Source organism: Curcuma longa, chromosome 15 (genome assembly GCF_044706935.1).
Source record: "Curcuma longa cultivar G26 ecotype Majalengka, Jawa Barat chromosome 15, ITB_CL_G26_1.1, whole genome shotgun sequence".
In the NCBI taxonomy this organism is placed as follows: Eukaryota; Viridiplantae; Streptophyta; class Magnoliopsida; order Zingiberales; family Zingiberaceae; genus Curcuma; species Curcuma longa.
In genome coordinates, this window is record NC_133875.1 from 5,752,008 (window position 1) to 5,774,254 (window position 22,247).

The 22,247-nt window shown below is 46.9% G+C and overlaps 1 protein-coding gene across 1 annotated transcript; it reads right to left on the bottom strand.

Annotated features, from left to right (window-relative positions):
• Positions 1-478: 478 nt before the first annotated feature.
• LOC141845913 (methylmalonate-semialdehyde dehydrogenase [acylating], mitochondrial) lies at positions 479-10,081 on the bottom strand. The gene is given in 14 exon segments (XM_074733914.1): positions 479-773; positions 857-947; positions 1,351-1,429; positions 1,507-1,550; positions 1,631-1,666; positions 2,389-2,466; positions 3,539-3,619; positions 3,752-3,761; positions 5,860-5,928; positions 6,018-6,163; positions 6,166-6,225; positions 7,552-7,754; positions 7,861-7,918; positions 9,734-10,081. Coding segments are annotated over 14 exon segments (1,413 nt in total). The 3' UTR covers positions 479-663.
• Positions 10,082-22,247: the final 12,166 nt, after the last annotated feature.

Here is a 22,247-nt window from a genome sequence, read left to right on the forward strand (position 1 = left end):
GAATTTTTATAAAATTTTTTTTAAAGATGAAAGTTTGATTGCTACACACAAGAAATTAAAGGCAGATTCAAAGACAATGATCAAATTGAAAAGTAACTACATATCTTCCTAACTTTTCAAGCTCTATCATTTTATGGATTTATTGATTGATTAATTATTATTTATTATTTATTATTTTTGCAAGTGTAGGTGACATTTCAATGTCACTATCTTGACTCAGTGGTCATTTTCAAGATTGGTATCTTTTGAAAATTGATAAGTTTGGAGTGATCAGGCAGAAGGTTTTAATAATTGAGTTTCTTTGAGGTGGAATTCCTCATCAGTGCAGTGTTTCTGAAAGGATCCTTTCAGTCTCTCTTTTAACCTCAATTTAGCCAAGAACTATCCAAACACACTTTAAAGCTGAAGGGCTAGGGCTCAAACTCTCGGTCGACTCCGCTTTCGGTATATGTCATGCTGATTGGCCGACAAGGAGATATAAATTTACCATTGTATCAAAGCTCTCCTTCGTCGACGAGGAGATAAGAGCAATGAACTTATTTGGCAAGTATCTTTAGTTTTGTTTCAGGAGGAGAAGCAATCTACAAGACATTGTTCTTGCTGTTTTTGGAAGTCGAAATAAATTCACTGTCAAAAGAGTCACAATGGCAAGGGCAGATGCATTCATGATTTATGAGATGTAGGCATTGCCAGCGAGATCCCTTGGCCGGAGGTGTCCTTCCATTGCTGCGTCACGGTCTTGATCTGAGTATAGAATTGCACACCGGCTTTGCCTGCGCAACAGTAATCACGTCGAACGGCAGTGAGTTTTACGCTATAGAGGCCGGCCGGTTAGCTAATGTGGCGAAAGCCGTACCGTAGAAATTTAGATCCCCAGCAAAAGAAGCCTTGGAGCCGGTGAATGAGAAGAACGGCAATGGTACAGGAATCGGCACATTGATGCCAACCTATCGATCATCCAGGACAACAAAAAGAGGTGAAATGCAATCATTCCGACTATTTTCAAGAAGATAAATAGTAAACAAGAAAGTGTTTTCAGTTGCATCCAAGATTCCTAGATTCGGAAGGAAGGCAATGAGGGTTATTCTTCATTCTTCTTCTGGTTATTTATACAAAATTGATTCGCCATTCAAACAAAGCTTCGAGATTCATGAATATACATACAATGTAGGTGCTAAGAATGCAGAGAAGGATTCATGGAAAAAGGGAAAAGAATAAGATAATGCAGACTGAAATACCTGGCAAATTCTACTAGAACATAATATCTATGAAGTATCTCAGATGGGGAATTAGGAGCTTATCTATTTGTCCACATATCGAGGTCGGAATGGGATCGGGAGAATAACATACCTGACCAGCCTCAATTTCAGTTTGAAATTTTCTTGCAGAAACACCTGATGTCGTAAATATGGATGCCCCATTGCCATATCTGTGATAGCAAGGTGCAGTTCAGTTAAATCAGCAAAACTTACAAAACCTAAGCATGGAAATGAGGTGAGACACTACTTGTTACTATTCACAATTTGGATAGCCTCATCAAGGCTGTCAGCCTGTCAGAAAAACAATAATTATTCGTCGTATATAGACACGAGAAAGAAAAAAACTTTGAACGTTATGATATTCGGTTTACCTTCATCAAGAGGAGAACAGGACCAAATATCTCCTCCTGCTCAGATTAAAAAAAACAAAAAACATCAAATTCAAGCTTCTAACTGGACGATCTCACGGCTAGTGACTGTGAAAACTAATACACATTGCAAGAATAAAGTTAAACTGAACTATTTTACGATGAATAAACAGCATGTCATTCTCAACGTTACCTATTATCATGGCATAGGCTATATTACTCAATCATGAATCAAAAGCAAAAAAAGAAAGGAAAAAAATGAAAATCCCCTTCTTATATTGTATTGCTGAACAGGTACTTCCTAACTCAACCATCTTCCCCTATGACAGATATGGAAAGAATATAGAATTGGGTAACAATGAAGCTCCTAGTACTTGACTGTCACACTTTTTACTCACCTTTATTGGAGTTTCAATTGTTGGACTGAGTAGAATAGTCAAAACCATTTCAGGTTGGCATGTAATCTAATCAATTTTTATTCACTATAACAGCAAAAGGAAACAACTGAAAATATTTGCAAGTTTCCAACATTGTAGAGTAATACATATGACACAGTAGTGCAATTACATTTTATAAAAAGGCCTAACTGTATATAGTTGGTTGGTATCCTATCAGTTCGATAACAGGTGTTCGTGTCTGCAGAACACATTACTCTAATACTTGCTTCAAAGTTTGATGTCTGAGAGTTAAAATGCTACCATGATTACTACAGCATGGCATAGTTGCCAAACCAGAAAAGAAGCAAGGGAAGATAAAGATACCTTGTAGCACTCCATGTCCCCTGTAATATCAGCTAAAATGGTAGGGCCAATAAAGTTTCCATGCTCATGACCAGGAACCTAAATGAACAAAATAAATTTACTATATTTTCATGAATAACAACACGAACAAGCCACTTTTTGGTAATTCTGATTCACATAGTTAGGCAACGACTTCAAGAGCAGTAGGTATATAAAACTATAGTTAGTTTGGTTCACAGGGCAAAGTTCCCTATAAACTTTCCATGAAATTACTACTTCTATGTTTAATAACAAAAATGAATAGGAATTATCAATTTCCATGAAATTATTATTAACTAATCATCCTTCTTAGCTATTCCCACCCCATTTGAAAACTACCTATTCCTCCTCTATTCCATTCACCAAGTGAATCTGAAGTAGGTGAGCTGTGTCAAATTGGCCAAATGAGTCGAGAGAGCTGGATGAGCCGGGATGGCCAGGCAGGCCTGGCCAGATGGATCAAACTGACAAACCAAGCCATGTGAGCAGACTAAGCAGGCTGAAGAGATCAAGGTGTGAGGGGCTGGGTAGGTTGTGCAAACAATTTTCTGTTAAATTGGAGGACTACTTTATCTTTGTGAAGATTTTTTCCTTGTCTATTACTTGAAACGTTGCTACAAATCAAAAATGAAAATGATTCATCAAATTCTATTCCATGAACCAAACTGAGAGTAGATAGCCATATTTCATTACCTATCAATTCCATTCAATGAATCAAATGCAGCATAAGTGTTGTGAAATAATCACTTCATTTGCAGTATAATCTTTTAGCTGAGATGCTTAACTACAATAGGCATGAGAACTCACTCTTGCAGACAAAATAGTAACTGATTTCATTCATTCATACCAGGCTTGTTAGCAAAATTACACATACTTCTTTTAAGAGGTTCTCTCACCTGCAGTAAACCCAATCCTTAAATGTTTTTGTAGGTCTTCATAAAGGTGACTTTGGTGTACTCGTGTTGTATTAAAAAAGATACAAATATAACAGTATGTCAAGGCCAAGTTCATCGCAATAAAAACGAGTCACCTAAATAGGAAACAAATCATTATTGATGTGATGCTGTTAAACAACAATAAGTGAAAAGAATAGTACAGATGAAATTTTAAAAATACGGGGTGGCATGCTCACCATAATGCCTCTGCCATCAAGCACAACCCTTGCACCATTTTCTATTCCACTTTGAATCAATTTGCAAATGCGATCCTTCGCCTGCCAAATAACATGAATAGCCCAATAAAATTAGGCAAGAGGTTTAAGAGGAAAGTACTATGTCGATCATATCAAATATCTATAACAATTTAAGGGAAACATTGAACTAGAAGCAGCATGCTAAAGTCATACAAGAAACTGGCTAAAAAATCAACCAGGTAGAAGATCATCAAGCTATGGATGGGTAAAAATAGGGACCAAACTTTATGAATAAGCTCCTAAATTCCCCATAGTTGGATTATGCAATTAGTTTGAGAGAGCTTGCAAATGATTTTAAAAATTCCCAAATCCTCAATTAATCATCATAAAAATATATAAGAGCTGAGTCGAAAGTCCAATGACTCTTCATGTCAGGTCAAAACTGTAAGTTTCTCCAAAAGATATACCAGTATATGAAGGCCAACACTTATGAAACATGGGCACATATGTAACACCCGTATTTTCCTCACTTAAGATTATTGGTTAGATTTAGAATATTTCATAAAGAGATAAGAGTTAATTATAAATTGTAACGCCCGAAAAATCTCAAAAATAATTTTAGAAATATTCTATAATTTTTCTAGAATTTTAGAATATTTTTCTGGAATTTTTAGATTAGCGGAAGTAGCAAAAATAAATAGAAGCGTAAAATGTCAAGGCGGGATTTGAACCCGCGACCTTTAAGAATTTGTAGCTCTTAAAATATTTCCAATGACCAAGAGAGCCAGCAGATCTGTTCCGAAGAAGAAGGAACCGAAATTTAATTATAGGCGAGTTAGATTTAGAAATCACTTAAAATAAATAGGAAGGAAAAGGATTTCCCGAAAATTCTCAAAAATAAGTTTAGAAATATTCTATGATTTTTCTGGAATTTTAGAATATTTTTCTGGAATTTTTGAATTAGCAGAAGTAGCAAAAATAAATAAGAATAAAGTGTCTGAGGCGGGATTTGAACCCGCGACCTATAAAAATTTATAACTTTTAAAATATTTCCAATAACCAACTGTTCAACAGATCTGTTTCGAAAAAGAAGGAACCGAATTTTATTTATTGGCGAGTTAGGTCTAGGAATCACTTAATATAAATAGGAGGCTTAAGAGAGGGTTTTCATTATCTTCGAAAACCCTTCCCTCACCTCTCGCCCAGAATGCCGTCGCCCTCCTTTCTCCTCCCTCTCGGCGCCCCAAACCCGAAGAACGAGGAGTCCGTCCCCTAGGATCATAAGGAAGACTTCCGGAGAACTTCTTCTACAAGGACGCTCCTCTCCGCGAGAAGAACGCGTAGACATAGGAAGATCGCCGAGGAGAGTTTTTTTTCTCTAACGGAAGAATTGTAAGGAAATTAGCGCAGAAGGTAAGTACATCTCTCACCTGCAGTATGAGTTAGTTCCGTTATTTTCTTTGCTCTTTCTATAGTATGATTTTATTAAAAGCATGCATAAAGTTCTTTTACATAGCATGTGTAAATTGTTTCCTGTGTTTTTCCATAAACATGATTTTGTTAAAGTATATATGCATGATTTTGTTAAAGCATACGTAAATGGTAGAATTGCATGATATAAGAAGTATGAGAAAGGTATTTTACTTTTAAGAGGCGGGTATCGGGCACAAGGTTCGCCCATAAGAAATGCAAGGCATAAAGGATTCCGGGCACAAGGTTCGCCCACAAGGAAAGGAATCCAGGGCACAAGGTTCGCCCATAATGAATTCCGGGCACAAGGTTCGCCCATAAGAAAAGGAATTCAAGGCACAAGGTTCGCCTATATAAGAGATGTCTGCATTGATACCTCGCTGGGCCCAAAGAAGGATGTTTATTTATTTTCACTTATATATAGTATAAGTTTTCCCCATATCATTTACCAGCATTTTCTTTCATATAATAGCATATGTTATGACGAAGTTTTCTATGGTTTTTGTGAGTTAGATGATGTACTTACTAAGCATTGCTTATAGTTTGCATTCCTCATATTGCAGATAAATAAAAGGAAAAGTTTTAGGAAAGAGGAGGCAGCTGGAAAAGTGTTTGATGTGTGGTGTCGGCGGAACCGCGGAATAAGATCAAAGATTAAGAATTAAATAAATATTTATTTTATGTCCAAGAAGTTATTTATTTCTTTTGCTTCCGCATGTTAAACAGAAAAAGAAAAGTTTATTTGAGTTATTTTATTTAATAAGAAAGTAAAAGTTAAGGAAAGAACACATTCAAAAATTTGAAAGTACGTAACGTCTCCCTACTAGTATAAGAAAGAGGTGGGGCGTTACAGGTCTGTCCCTGGCTCAGTTCCTGCATTTACCTTCAGTTCTTTGGCATGTCTAGTTAGTTCATCCTCCCTGGTAAATATATAAATCACTAACATGCCCCTCTTATAAAAATAGATTCTATATGCATAATTACTAGATCAACAATCATATCAATATACCATGATTTTGAGCCTCCAACAAACACAGCAGTGCTCAGTGCCATGCACCTTTGACCTGCAGCACCAAATCCAGCAGCAATCAAAGAATTTAAAGTTGCATCCGGACTGGCATCAGGCATGATAATAGAAACATAATGCAACATGAAAGGTTGTTTACCTGAACACGTTTTCCTTTTGCAGCTGCCCTAGCATATATATGCATTCCAGCCTACACAAACACACAAGACAGAAAATTAAAGATAATAGTCAGCAAAGGTTAAAAGAATACACAATCAGGTCTACAAAGTAAAATTTTTGAAGCTCATTTAACCAAATCCGTTAGGAAACATAGATATACAAATGTCACCTACATAAATTAACTTATTGCCACCTAGAAACTAAGAATCAACAAGGTAATATATAAAATATCTCCAGACAAATTTCATAAATAAACAGGCAAGTATTTTGGAGCTATGAAAGTATTTATACAAAGGGTTTACCACCCAATGTCTTCTATGAGCATACCACTCATATGGGTGTTATTCAATTTGGTGAAATCTAGATCTAGTGGGAGTTTGTACTATATATGTTTTCTATATATGTTTGGTTATATATCAAGATTTTTCTGATCAGATATAAAGTTTAATGTTTACTTCATTACACTTTGTACAACTTAAGTTAATATTTTTGATCTCACTTTGGTTAAGGAGGACCAGTTGAAAATTGACATGAATAGATCACCTTGCATGTAATTTTCATGCCACACATTCATGATTGATCTATGTCATTTGATTATATTGATGTACGTGACCACTGATGGTTTAGTTGTGATAGATACAACAAAGACTACATTGATCCTATGTCTATATAATTAATGGACGAGATTGTTAAGGAAGCCCTATGACTATGATGACAAAATTTTGAGCTCACTAAAGTTAACACATTTATAAATTTACATATATGATCCAGTGGGAGATTATTAAAATTTTGGGATCATAATTGTAATTATAAATGTCATGTCATCAATTAAATAAGTCAATAATTAATGTGGTCAAAATTATGATTAAAAATTTGACTTAAGAGCTTAATTGTCATGAATATAATAGTGTGGATACCACATGTGTAATTTCTAATTTGTTGAGGGGCCAAATTAGAAATATACAAAGTTGGATAATTATAAAAGGGGTTATGGTCCCAGTTTGCAAAACGACGCTTCAGTTTTGTTCCCCATCGATAAAACTCTCTAGAATCTTAAGAAAATCTACAAATTGAAGATCTTGACTCTAGATCGACTGCAAACCATGAATCCTGGTATGCTTCCGCAATTCTGATTATTATACTTGTGATTTCTTGAGAATTGAGTAGAGTTTAGGGTTTTATATTAAGATTACCCTATCAATTTTTCCTTACCATCCACCGGCATCATAATATGTATGTAATGCTTTCTTGAAATTCTTTTCCTGATCTGCAGTGACATTAAGGCCAGCAAAAAACTGCAGTAGACATGACAAGAAGCTATTAGTTTGACAGAAGGAGAGGAGCATTATGGCACTACTTGCACTACTGCTTGAATATCAGGTACTCGAAGCTTGGCTTCACAAATAGCAGTAACAACTTCACTAACAAAGTTGCTCATGTTGACACCTCTCAGCTCATCCAATATGGCTTCTCTTTGCTCATCATTTATCTGCTTAAGCTTTTTGGTAACAGCAGTATTACCAAAAAAACTGGAGTATAATGTCCTGAGGAATCCAGAATCTGGAACAGAGATACAAAAGAACTTTCTTAAATCACCAAGTAGTTGCAATGCTAAAAAGCAACATTTAAGTAAAATATTGATCAGCAACTACTCTGTAAGCCATACCAACTTTATCCTGATCATCTGCCCTAATTTCACCTGAGTAAGGCTGAGCCCCTATTAACTGCCAAAATTGACATTTAAGTTTCTTGTTAAAAACAAAAATATATATCATGGACTAGGGAACTCATAAACAAACTATGATAATTGAAAACTTGTCGAATAGCATCAAATATGGGCAAGAATACATCAGTATCATAGTTGCTCATTTTTCTTCTGAAGAATTGAAGTCAATTGTTATGGGTGTAAGGGAGTGGGTCACGATTCGTCGAGTCCTGTGTTATGGGCGTAAGGGAGCGGGTCACGGTTCGTTGAGTCCAACAACAACCTACTGCCCCGACACCTCGGCCCCGAGTCGACTCCATCCGTTCGGACATGCATAAGGCCCGCCATCCTTATTGTGCCGCCCCGACACCTCGGCCCCGAGCCGACTCCATCCGTTCGGATATAAGGCCCGCCATCCTTATTGTGCCGCCCCGACACCTCAGCCCCGAGCCGACTCCATCCTTTCGGACATAAGGCCCGCCATCCTTATTGCGCCGCCCCGACACCTCAGCCCCGAGCCGACTCCATCCGTTCGGACATAAGGCCTGCCATCCTTATTGTGCCGCCCCGACACCTCGGCCCTGAGCCAAATCGATCCATTCGGATATAAGACCCGCTAGCCTTACCTGTCCGAGACGGCTCTATACGGACTTCTCCTTTTCCAAAGACCACTCCCCCATCATACGGTTGTGAATGTTCTCCTGCCGCCCCTGCAACTCATCATGGCAAGGCACATGCGTGACATGACCCCCCTCTTAATACGGGGCAGCGATGGGATATATATGCTGACTATACCATGCTCCCTGACACATTCATAATGGTGATGGGGCCCCAATCACATCCATGATGTGACATAACATCTTCGGCTTATATAAAAGGTTAGCTCTGTGCTGAGGGAAGGTAAGCAATCTCACACATCTTCTCTTTTCACCCTCAATTTCCTCCCCTTCCACAGAAGCTAACTTAAGCATCGGAGTGGTCGCGCCGGAGCAACCCCTGGCCTTCCATCTCACGCTCCTTGTGCTTGCAGGCCCTAGAAGCCTTCCACCTTCGTCTCCACTCAAGCTAGCTCAAGTGAGGTGCTGAAGGAGAAGCTAATCACCTAGAAGCGGATCTCAACAGGAATATATTTTGGCGCCGTCTGTGGGAATCTTAAAAAGTCCTGGTTTAAGACATGCCGACGGATGATCCGCAACAACCTCGCTTCCTCACCATGACGCAAGAAGACTTTGACCAGGCCGTGGCTGCGGCCGTCCACGCCCTGTCAAGAAACCAGCATGAAGCTCCAGCTCCTCCATCCTTAATCTCCATAAGACCGGTTGAACCCCCCCGGCTCCAGCACCGGGTCCTGCCCGCCAGTTGTTCACGTCGATAGAAGCTCCGCAGGCCCCTTCCGTGAGGCCCATGCCAGAGGACGATTACTACGACGCCTCTATGGAGTCCGCTGCAGAGCAAGCTCTCGTCCGGGATCCCCTCTGAGGAAAGGGTCCCGAAACAGGGGAGGGGAGAGGAGTAAACAGCTCTCCCTTCGCGCGCCGAATCTTAGACGAGGAGTTGCCTCGACATTTCCGGACCCCGCAATTCCCCGACTACACGGGAAACCCAATCCTCTCGGTGCAAAGAAATCAACTCTCACCAACAGAGTGGCCCCGGACGGAACCCTCCTATTGCCACCCGAGCCAAGCGAAGGCCCTCGCCTCAGTTACAACGGAGGCCCGATGTGGATCATCAGGTTGCACCCGCCAAGTCCAATCACCGTGCCATCCACGCCGTGGCAAGCCAGCCAGATCAGGCCTTAGGAGGTTGCTGATGGTTGCCGCAATTTTGCGCTTACCATCAATCTCAGAGCCACGCCACCAGTGAATGCCACCAGTACGCCCGAGAGTTGTGGCGGGCTGTTGAACAACAGGCGCAAAGACCTCCTACGCCGACGCCCCGGAGATCGCCCGCACGACGGAGCAATCGCGAGGCGCGGCCTCCTTCCCTGTGAACCGCTCACACCCGAGACCGCTCTCCCAGGCGGTCGGCTCCTCTGCCTCGACGAGACGCACCCTGCAATGTCCAAGTCCCTCGACAAGAGGAAGCCCCGGAAGACAACCGTAATAACGTTCCTCGAGGCCACATCAACATGATTACGGGAGGAGCCACTGACAGAGACTCCCACCGGGCCCGCAAGGCTCATAGCAGACAACTCAAAGTCTACAGAGTCAGCCAGAGCCGACCGATGGAGGGCCCGATCGTAGGATTCGGGCCGCAGGACCTAGAAGGCATTGAGATACCACACGACGATACCTTGGTCATCCGCGCCACCATAGCCAACTATGACATTGCCCGAATCTTTATGGACACGGGTAGTTCGATCAACATCATTTTCAAACGGGCGTTCGACCAGATGCAAATCGATGAAGCCGATCTGCAACCCCTGGCTACTTCACTCTTCGACTTCACGGGGAATGAAGTCTTACCCCTTGGGCAGATTATGTTGGGGAAATTTTTTCGTTACGGTCGTAAGGATACGGGTCGGGACCCGACCGAGAGACATGACCGAGTCGAGTCAACTATCCAAGGACAGTCGGCTGAAGCACTGAGGCCCTGAGGCCCGGATCCAGAGCTTCCACCCGGGTACCAGCCCAGTGGGCCCGCCGAGAAGACGAATAAGCTTACCAGGCCAACTCCCCGATAATCCGAGTGGATGGCATACCCGACTCGCCGACTCCCAAATAGTCCGATTGAGTAGCAGCCCCGACCCGACCCAGGGAGTCGGGGCCGAATCGTACGCCCTACTACTGACCACTCCATTCCTTGTCCTAGAACTACTCCAGCTGACCAGCATGCCGCGAGGTATGGCGACGCGCCGCCGGACGTACACTTCTGACAACAAGGTGTCCCCGACATTAAAGGGCACCATTCCTCGCCCGTACAGGAAGTACCCGCACAGTAAGGTTCCCCTTACTGTGCCCAGGGTACGGATATCCTCTCCCTTATATAAGGCGACCCCTGTGAAGGGGCCAGGTATGTTCTAACCTCTGCGCCATTTCTTCTACTCTCATTTTGCTCTCCTGCCGTCGCTGACTTAAGCATCGGAGTGGTCTCGCCGGTCCCGCCGGCCAGCCTTCTCACGGTGTCTGTGATTGCAGGTCTCCGGCGATCAGAAGCTAGTTTCAACCATTTCCCCGCACAGCGCCCCTGAGGAAGTGACTTGTGCGCCCAGGAGAGGTTCTTGACGGGAACATATTTTGGCGCCGTCTGTGGGAACACGACAAGTCCCGAATCAAGACATAGTCATGGGTGAACAGCCACATCCTCAGCTCATTACCATCACACAAGAAGAACTGGATAGAAGAATAGCGACGGCCGTCCTAGCCGTCACTCGGAGTCAGTACGACGCTGCCGCGCAGGCTTCCCGAGTCCCCACTCGGGTCGAGGAGATCCCTCCCGCCGGCACTAGACTGCAGCGGGATCCACCCGAAGACCTGAGAGCCCCCTCCCGGAGACCCCAAGGCGAAGCTGACGATTATGAGGCTTCCGTGGAATCGGCCGCAGAACAAACGCCGAGCCGAGATTTCGTCCGAGGCAAAAGGCCCGAAACTGGAGAAGTGAGAGGACCGGAAAACTCACCCTTCGTACGTCGAATCCTAGACGAGGAGGTGCCTCGTCAATTCCGGATGCCACAGTTCCCCGAATACACTGGGAACGCCGACCCGGAAGACCATCTGGGTCGGTTCGAGAACGCTGCGCTGCTGCACCGATACACGGATGCCATCAAGTGTCGGGTCTTCTTAACCACCTTGGCCGGATCCGCACTGAGGTGGTTCAATCGGCTGCCACAATCCTCCATCCGGTCCTTCGCCGACTTCAAAGGCGCTTTCTTGCGGCACTTTGCCACCAGCAAAACGTATCGCAAAACCATCATGGACCTCTTCGCCACCAAGCAGAAGACTCGGGAGTCTCTGAAGGAGTTTGTCCACCGCTTCAACCAAGTCGCGCAGGAGGTGCCAGCCGCCTCCTCAGACGTCCTGGTGAATGCCTTCTCCCAAGGCTTGACCGAGGGCGACTTCTTCCGGTCAATAATTAAAAGACCTCCCGAGAACTTTGACGTACTGCTCAGTCGGGCCGACAAGTACATTCACGTGGAGGAAGCTCAAGCTGCCCGGCGCCGAGAGGCCGAGCCCGGCCACGGCAGTTCTTCTCACCGAAACGCCCCACCGGCTCCCCGAGCCGAAAGAAAGCCAGCGCCTCAGCTGTTGCACAGGTCCGACTTGGACCGAACTTCGACGCCGACTAAGCATCACCAGCGGACCATTCATGAGGTGGCTAATCAGCCCAGCCCCCCGGGCCGCAACTCCAGATGGGCGCCTAAGTTCTGCGCCTATCATCAATCGAGAAGCCACGACACCAATGAATGCCATCAGTACGCCAAAGAGCTGCGCTTGGCCGCCGACCAGCGGACACAGAAGTCTCCCCATCAGAGACAAGGAAGACCCGCCGCTGGCCGAGCTGGTTCCAGACCACGGCCTCCTTCTCCCCGACCTACACACCACCGAGACCGATCTCCTAGGCGAGGGGAACAGGCTTCTCGGGAAGAGGCTCCCCGAGATCCGAGGTCCCACCACCGTGAGGACTCTCCCGGCCACAACCAGAACAACCCCACTCGGGGCACTATCCTCATGATCACCGGAGGAGCAACTGATGGCGACTCCCACCGAGCCCGCAAAGCCCACAGCCGACAGCTGGAAGTCTGCGGTGTCGGTAAGGGACCCCGAGAGGAAGGACCAATCATCGGATTTGGTCCTCAAGATTTGGAAGGCGTAGAGACACCACACGACGATGCCTTGGTCGTGCACGCCACCATCGCCAACTATAATGTCGCCCGAGTCTTCGTCGACACGGGAAGCTCGGTAAACATCATTTTTCTGAAAGCTTTTGCGCAGATGCAGATCGACAAGGCCGACCTGTCACCGATGACCACTTCCCTGTTTGGGTTCACGGGGAACGAAGTGCGGCCACTCGGACAGATCACCCTCGCCATCTCTCTGGGAGAAGAACCATTGAAGAGGACTCGGCGCGTTCCGTTCACCATAGTAGACGCGCCGTCAGTCTACAACGTTATTTTGGGAAGGCCAACTCTCAGCGCCTTCTCGGCAGTAGTCTCCACATATCATCAGAAGATGAAGTTCCCGGTGGGAGATCAAGTCGGGGAATCCCGAGGAGATCAGCTGGCCTCCCGGAAGTGCTATGTGGACATGGTCCGGACGGAAGCCAGGAAGAATCGCAAGGTGCAAGACAGCGGAATCCATTCGGTGCAAGAGGCCCCCTCCATGACCAACCTCGAGGAGAAGGAAACTCTGCAAGTCTGCCCCGACCGCGCCGACACGGTGGTCCAGATAGCTGCCGATTTGCCGCCCGAACTGAAGGAGAGTCTCGGGGCCTGCCTTCTTCGGAATCAAGATGTCTTCGCCTGGAGTACTGAAGATCTCACGGGCGTCCCTCCCTCCATCGCGGTTCACCGGCTCAACGTCCTGCCCGACAGTCGGCCCGTGAAGCAGAAGAGGAGGCACTTCGGGCCCGAGCAGAACCGAGTCATCCGAGAAGAGGTGCAAAAGCTCCTGAAGGCGGGACACATCAAGGAAGTGCACTTCCCGACCTGGTTGTCCAACGTGGTGCTCGTCCCGAAGCCCAACAACAAATGGCGGGTATGCGTCGACTTCCGGGATCTCAACAAGGCGTGCCCAAAAGACTGCTACCCCCTGCCCCGCATAGACCAGTTAGTGGATTCCACGGCAGGGTTTGAATACATATGTATGTTGGATGCCTATCAAGGCTACCACCAAATTCCACTTGATGTAACCGACCAGGACAAAGTTAGCTTTATAACAGCCGACGGCACTTTCTGCTACACTGTTATGCCATTCGGGTTAAAGAATGCAGGAGCCACTTACCAACGCCTGATGGATCGGGTATTCCAAAAACAACAAGGAAGAAACATTGAAGTCTACGTCGACGACATCCTAATCAAGTCGGCTCGGGCAGACTCTCTTATAGCTGACATCGAGGAAACTTGCAGCACCTTGAGGCAATTCGGGCTCAAACTGAACCCGGCTAAGTGTCTCTTCGGTGTTCGAGCCGGGAAGTTTCTCGGTTACATAGTCACCGAGAAAGGAATTGAAGCCAATCCGGAAAAATTACAAGCCTTAGCTCAGATGGCCCCTCCCCGAAACCTAAGAGAAGCTCAGAAGCTGGTCGGGCGAATCATGGCTTTGTCTCGGTTCATCTCTCACTCGGCGGGGCGAAGTCTACCCTTTTTTCAAGGTTCTCCGAAAGGCTCAGAAGTTTCAGTGGAACGCCGACTGCGACCGGGCCCTGGAAGAATTGAAGGCTTATTTAACCCAGCTTCCCCGACTAGCAAAGGCGCTCCCGGGCGAACCGCTACTGATGTACCTTTCTACCACCGAGGCGGCAGTCAGCTCGGTGCTAGTAAAGGAAGAAGAGCAAGGCCAGCAACCGGTATATTTCTTCAGTCGGCTGTTGAAGGACGCCGAGACCCGATACACCAGCTTGGAAAAGCTGGCCTGGACGGTAGTCTTGTCGACTCGGCGGCTTCGACCTTACTTCCTTTCTCACCCGGTGACGGTCTTGACCAACAGCAACTTGGGGAAAGTGCTTACTCAGCCCGAGTTCTCGGGACGCCTGGCGAAATGGACCATGGAGCTCAGCCAATACGACATTCGCTACCAGCCTCGAGTGGCCATCAAAGCGCAAGCATTAGCGGACTTCCTAGCGGAAGCACACCAAGGCAAAGCCGACGAAGAATGGAAAGCATATGTCGACGGTGCGGCTAACAAGCAAGGAAGTGGAGTCGGAGTGGTCTTGGTTTCTCCACAAGGTGAGGAAATACGGCTGGCGGTAAGGTTGGGTTTCAGGGCCTCAAACAACGAGGCCGAGTACGAGGCAGTTCTCATGGGCTTGCGGGCAGCCAAAAGAGTCGGGGCCACCCGAGTGCAGCTCCTTTCGGACTCCCAGCTGGTGTCCCAGCAAGTCGAGGGGAACTATGAGATCAAGAACGAGCGGCTCCGTCGCTATGCGGAGGTCTTTGCGAAGTTGAAGACGGAATTCGAGGAGGTCACGCTCAGCAAGATCCCCCGAGGCGAGAACAGCAAGGCGGACGAGCTAGCCAAGTTGGCGAGCTCAGTCACCGAATGGACAGAGGAGAAGCCGATCACGCAAGTGGCTTGGATAGCTCAGATAGATCAACCCCCCAGGATGACCGAGCCGGACGACTGGAGGAAGCCGATCCTCACTTTCCTCCAGACCGGTGAAGTACCTGGTGATCCGGAGCAAGCCCGCCTCCTCAAAAGACGCGCCACCCGATTCACGCTGATAGGGGAACAATTGTACCGCCGATCCTTCTCTCGGCCGTTACTCAAGTGCCTCGGTCCCGAAGACGCCGAGTATGTATTGAAGGAGGCCCACCAGGGATGTTGCGGTAATCATGCGGGAGGACGATCCCTGGCTCGGAAGGTCCTCCTAGCCGGCTACTTCTGGCCGACTCTCCAGTCGGACGCGGCGAAATTGGTGTCCACTTGCCTCCACTGCCAAAAGTACCAGCCGTTCCAGAGACAACCAACACAGCAATTGAAGACGGCCACCACTTCGTGCCCATTCGACCAATGGGGGATGGATATAGTCGGGCCCTTCCCAACGGGACCTCAACGGAAGAAGTTCTTGTTAGTGGCAGTCGATTACTTCTCAAAGTGGGTGGAAGCGGAAGCCTTGGCCCGAATCACTGAGGAGGCGGTGCTCAAATTCCTATGGAAGAACATCGTGTGTCGATACGGCATCCCGCAGCGGCTCGTCTCGGACAACGGGCGGCAGTTCCAAGGCAGGAAGATCCAGGAGTGGTGCAAAGGACTCGGCATCCAGCAAGCCTTCACTTCGGTGGCTTATCCTCAAAGCAACGGCCAGACCGAAGTCGTCAATCGGGAAATAGTGCGAGGACTGAAGACTAAGCTGGATCACGAAGGCGGCAGTTGGGTGGAAGAGCTACCTTGCGTCCTTTGGGCATACCGCACCACTCCGAAAGAAAGCACCGGGCTTACCCCGTTCCACTTAGTGTATGGGGGGGAAGCCGTAGTTCCCATGGAGGTAGGAGTCGAGTCGGACCGTCGACAGCACTATGGCCCCGACAACGACGACAAGCGACTCATGGAGTTGGATCTCATATCCGAGACCCGGGACCAAGCAGCCGCTCGGTTGACCGCTTACCGACAGCGCATGTGCAGTACTTACAATCGGCGAGTCATCCCTCGAGCCTTTCAAGTGGGAGACTTAGTCTGGAAGAAGGTCAAGCCTGTGGGAGAAGTTGTAGGCAAGCTCGAACCCCCCTGGGAAGGCCCCTATCGAGTAATCAAGAAGACCAACTCGGGCGCGTACTACCTGGTGGACTCGGCCGGAAAAGAGTTGGTGCGACCATGGAGCTCCACTCACCTTCAACCTTACCGAACTTAGCCACTAAACGGAAGTTTTTCCCTTCTCATGATCGCCTGTATCCTTGGCTGTAATCAAAGCTGATAATGAAATGACTTTTTCAGGCATCACTCAACTTGTCAAGGTTCCAAACTCTCCCGACTCGGACATAGTCGGGATCGAGCATTCAGGTCTCGGACCTGCTCCTTCAGCAATTGCCCTTCTCAGGGTCCAAACTCTCCCGACTCGGACATAGTCGGGATCGAGCATTCAGGTCTCGGACCTGCTCCTTCAGCAATTGCCCTTCTCAGGGTCCAAACTCTCCCGACTCGGACATAGTCGGGATCGAGCATTCAGGTCTCGGACCTGCTCCTTCAGCAATTGCCCTTCTCAGGGTCCAAACTCTCCCGACTCGGACATAGTCGGGATCGAGCATTCAGGTCTCGGACCTGCTCCTTCAGCAATTGCCCTTCTCAGGGTCCAAACTCTCCCGGACATAGTCGGGATCGGAGGTCTCGGATCAGCAATTGTCAGGGTCCAAACTCTCCCGACTCGGACATAATTGGGATCGAGCAAACAGGTCTCGGACCTGCGCCTACAGCAATTGCCCTTCTCAGGGTCCTAACTCTCCCGACTCGGACATAGTCGGGGTTGAGCAATCAGGTCTCGGACCTGCTCCTTCGACTCGGACGCAGTCGGGATTGGCTAAGTACTTCAAAAATGACAAGTGCACAATTCAACACGAATACTCGGCAAAGGGCAATGCGACAGAGGCTTTCATTCAACGACAAAAAGAGAAGTACAAAGAGAGAAGTACAAAAAGCCCCGAGTGGGAAGTACATAGCCTAGCGGCCCCTTCGGACCTCTTCCGGCAGCGCCGCCCACACTTTCTCGATGTCCAAGAACTCCAGCGAAGTCCCTTCTGGAAACAGGCCCGCCTCGTATACTTGGTTCAGCGCCCCCTCATAGCCGTACTCCAGCATCCGGGCAGTCTTCTCCTGATACTGGTCAAAATATTCCCGAGACGCCAGCCAGGCTTCTTGCGCCGCTTTTACCCGCTCGGGCTCCTTCTCCTTGTAGGCAGCGGACTCGTCTTCAACAGCTTTCTTCTCCACCGCTAAGTCCTCCGCCCGCTTCTTCCATGTGGCCGCATCCTCGAGGGCCCGAGCCAACTCCTTGCCTCTCTGAACCAGTTGCTCTCGGGTTTGCCTCAGGTCTTCTTGCTCTTTTGCCCGAGCCGAGGCGGTCTCCTGCTCAAAGGCCTCAGCCTTCTCCTGAGCCTTCAGCAACTCGGCTCGATACTGGGCGGCCTCTTCACCACTCTTGGTCGCGGCTGCCTTCGCCTCAGCTAACGCCTGCTCGCGAGCGGCACCCTGAGCCTTTAAGGCTTGCAACTGCTGGTCAATCACCTTGAACTCTCGATTCAGGTAGAGGAAACGGGTGTGCATCTCCATATGCTCCACCCACATCTGCATAAGTAGGGCAGTTAGCGACGAAAAGACACAAGAAAACGAAAAGCTAAGGGAAATAAGAGACACTCACCCGCAAAATGTGGAAATTCCCCCGGTAGCTCAGCTCGGAGGTATTGATCCCCCGGAAGGAGTCACTGTTCCGGATCGCTCGGACCCGGGTCATCAGCTCCTGCACCTCTGCTGGGTCGAAGGGCTCATCAGCGGCCACTCGAGTCAGAGGCAGGGTGTAGAAGTCGGCTCCGGCTGTCGAAGGGCGTCGGAGCCCCGAGCCAGCCGACCCCGAGCTGGTTGGCATTGCAGCTCTCGAGGAAGATCCCCCAGTCGGGGGTACGCCTCCCTCGGTCGGCCCCTCGGCCTGGGAAGTCGTAGTCGTCCCGGCGTCTTCGGTTGCCAGGGCCGGCTCGGACAGAGGCAGGGCCGCTCCAGCAGAAGTAGTAGGCGCCCCGACTGCACCCGAGTCCCTAGCAGGCACCTCAGTCGGAGCCGGCGGTGTCAGGGAAGTAGTCTCCTGGCCCCGGTCGGACGCGCTTGCGCCGGCAGTGCTCGAGGCAGGAAGATGCCCCTTGGACACTTTGGACTTTTTGAGCCGCTTCTCCTCGCGGCGAATCGGGCTGGACTTCTTCGAGCGCTTCCCTTCGCGGTCAGGTGAGCGGGAGCGGCGATGTTTCTTCTTGTGGGAAGAGGAGGGCTTCTTTGATCGACCCTCTGCTATCTCTTTGCCCTTGCTGGCCGAAGGAGGAACGGTCCTTGGCTCCGCAGTCTCAGGCACCTCCTCCCGAGTGGAGGACTCGGGTCCCGCGGATACGGGAGGATGACCCGCCCCCTCGGGAACCACGGTCGCCAAAGGCTCCACCACTTCGGGCTCGGGAGCAGCAGAAGTCCCGGCTGTCTCCGCAGCAGTCGGCCTCTTGGGTGTGACCAACGCCTCCAAGTGCGCCCGAGTCCATTTCAGGCACTTGTTCGTTGAAGCATCCATCCAAATGTCGTCTGCCAAAGAAGAAAAGGAAACTAAGTTAGTCATTACAGAAGTCCGAGTAAATAAATAACTTACCGAGTTCTGTCGAGAGCTCGGCAGCGACAGGACTCAAGCCTGCCCGGAAGAGAAGCCCTTCCTCCCCGACTAGCTTGGTAACATCAAATTGAAGGCCCTTCAGCACCTCATAGGCGTCTTGGTAGACCTTGTTCTTCTTGTAAGGCTTCAAGACGGGCAAGGCCGAGAGCTCGTCCTGCCACTCAGTCGGGAATTCGAACGGACTCGGGGGGGAAATGTAGAAGAATTGGGGGTGCCACCCCTTGTTAGAAGAAGGATACCCGGTCAGGAAAGGAAGACCCGGTCTCGAGTTGAAGAAAAAGACGCCCTCCTTCTTCATCTTCTTCGGATAAAAGAAAAAGTGGAAGACTGCGGGGTCTAAGGGGATTCGGTACATGCGGAAGACTAGGACGACTCCACAAAGGAGTCGGAAAGAATTCGGGGCAAGTTGGTTTAGTGGAAGCTGGAAGTACTCGGCCACTTCTTGAAAAAAGGCAGGAATCGGGAATCGAAGTCCGCCCTCTAGCTGACCATAGAAGAAGGTGGCGTACCCGGGTGGGGGAGTATGGAGACGATGGTGCGGCTCGGGAACCTCTATCCTATACTCACTCGGGATTTCGTACTTCAGACGCATCTTCGAGCGGGTTCTCTCGGTGAACTTGGTGACCTCGGACTCGTACCAAGGACCGGTGGGCGGAACACTCTCGGATGGGGTCCCCGTCGACGGAACACTCGCGGATGGCGCATCCATTGATGGCACAGACCCCTCAGAAGCCATCGCTACCGACCAGAGACGACCTAGAGCAGCGCTACTAAAGAAGGAAAAAGGAACTCGACCAGAGAAGAGCACTTACGTGGGGCGAAGAAGGAAGAAGGAAGGAGGCGGCGACGAGAAGAGAATCGGAGGAGAAAGCAGAGAAGAGAACCGGAGGAGAAAGCAGAGAAGACGGCGAGGAGAGGCGCTGTGTGCCAGGTCCTCCCCTATTTATACCGAACCCTAGCAAAGCTCAGCCGTCCGATCAGACAGTCGAAAAAGGGCGGGATCTCCTGGCAGCCGTCCGATGATGCGCGTTTCCGAGGCGTGATACGGCGCAATTATGGCGACGATTCGGCTGTCCCATCGGACACCCCGCCGCAGTAAAGCACGCCATGCCGATCACGTGCGCCGGCCGACTCATCCAATGTCCCCCCGACACGTGGCAGCCCATCACTGGCGGGTCAATGCAGGAATGTCAACCGGTACCACTCGACTCGGACTGGGTCTAGTCAGTCGAACACGTCTCCTTCGACTAGACTAGTGGGAAGGCTGGTGTTACGGTCGTAAGGATACGGGTCGGGACCCGACCGAGAGACATGACCGAGTCGAGTCAACTATCCAAGGACAGTCGGCTGAATTAGATTTAGTTAAAGGCTAGTTTCTGTTAATGTCAAATTAACTTTCTAAACAAATATAAAATTTATTTTTAAGCTGATTAGACATGTTTTTTTTTTAATTTAACCGCCAAAAGTGATTGAGGTTCGAATTAACCGCCTTTTGTAAAAAAAAAATAAAATAAAATTAACCACCAAAAACTATATATACGAGAGGAAGCGGAAGAAGCCTATTCATTTGTTCTTCTTCTCCAAGTTTCTCCTCTTCCTTGACCACCATGCCGAGCTACACAGACGGCGTAGAGTGGTTTGACTGCGTGAAGTGCGGCGGCCTCCACTTCGCCGTCACTGCTGGCGGCAAGATCGCGTTCGTCGAGCTGTTTGACGATCCCGTAGTGATCAATTCCGTCGACGACGTGGTGGAGAGCGGAGAGAAGACTGTTCTGCAGGTGACGGAGTTGGAGAGCGAGAGCGACATCGTTGATGAGAGCACTGACACATGGCTGCACTTCTTCGATGTCTATGATCTGGAGGACTCGCCGGCCATCTTCAGCGCTTTCGTCTCCGGCCGTCGGATCAATAGCATGACTCGCTTCAGCTGAATTAAGCGTATATATATATTTAATTTTTAAGGCTTCGTCTCATTAATTGGCTTCGAGGGTGTTATTAATATGTGATTAATTCTTGAATCGCATACGTAGTTCGAACAGATTAACTGTCCTCTTGTTTTGTTCTTTATATATGGATGTTCTTGAATAAGACTTTTTTTTATAACTTTTGTTATTTATCTGTGTGTGTGTTTTTTTTTTTTTTTGAAGTTCTTACATACTGAGCAATGTCTATAGACTCTGTCTCAAGATCAGGAGGAGAGTTTTCTCTCAGTGACAAAGATCTGTCGTTCTAGTTTATGTCATATTTTTTCATTGGAACCGATCGAAAGCAGAATAGTTATATTTTCTTCAAGTTCTGCATGTTTGACTTTAAGAAAAAACAACAAAAGAAAAAATTTGTATATTATCTGGTTCGGAGAGAAACAATCATTCTAAATATAAATAAAAACATTTGGCTTTACACACTAGAAGAAAACAGGACTTCAGAAATAGATTTTTAAAACGGAATTAAAATTTATTTCAGAGTTAGATAAATTAGAGACGGATTTGCTACAAAATTATTAATCCGTTTCATTTCAATAAAATATAACATTTGAAAAAAAATTAAGACGAAATTTAAAACAAATTTGATACGAAATTATATATAAATTTTATAAACAAAAATAAATATGAATTATAAACAGAATTTGAGATAGTATGATTTCTATTAAAATATCCGTTTAAAATTTAATAAAAATTTAAGACGGAATTAAAATCTGTTTCAGATTTAGATAAATTAAACCATGCTACGGATGAGGGGCTAAATCGTTACTTCACTTCTCAGCTCATCCCTTACAAAGTCAAACTAATTCTACGATTGATACTATTTTACTAGATCTTTAAAAAATAAAGAGATATTTTGACAAATGGATAATTTACCACGTTAATTGATGAGACATCTGGTATTTTTAAAATAAAGAATTTATATCCTGGTTTTTTTTTAAATTTTAAATTTAAACATTAGTTTTTTAGGTAAGTTATACCCCAAAGTTTTTATAAAAATTATTTGTAAGATTCTTACTAACTTGTCTGGCTTCCACTTTCAATTGTAAATTTACACTTATATAATTATTTGTATTAAAAAGATTTGTAAATTATAGAGAAATTTAAATTTTAATGTTTTATTAAATGCAAAATTGGCGCTAACATTAATATTAATTTAGGTATTCAACAAAAACTAGTACATTCGATATAATATTGATATTATTTAAATAACTAAAATTTAATTGAATTAAGAATCCAATTTAGAATTGTAAATTAATCGAAATTTAAATTATTAGATTTAGTTAAAGGCTAGTTTCTCTTAATGTCAAATTAACTTTCTAAACAAATATAAAATTTATTTTTAAGCTGATTAGACAT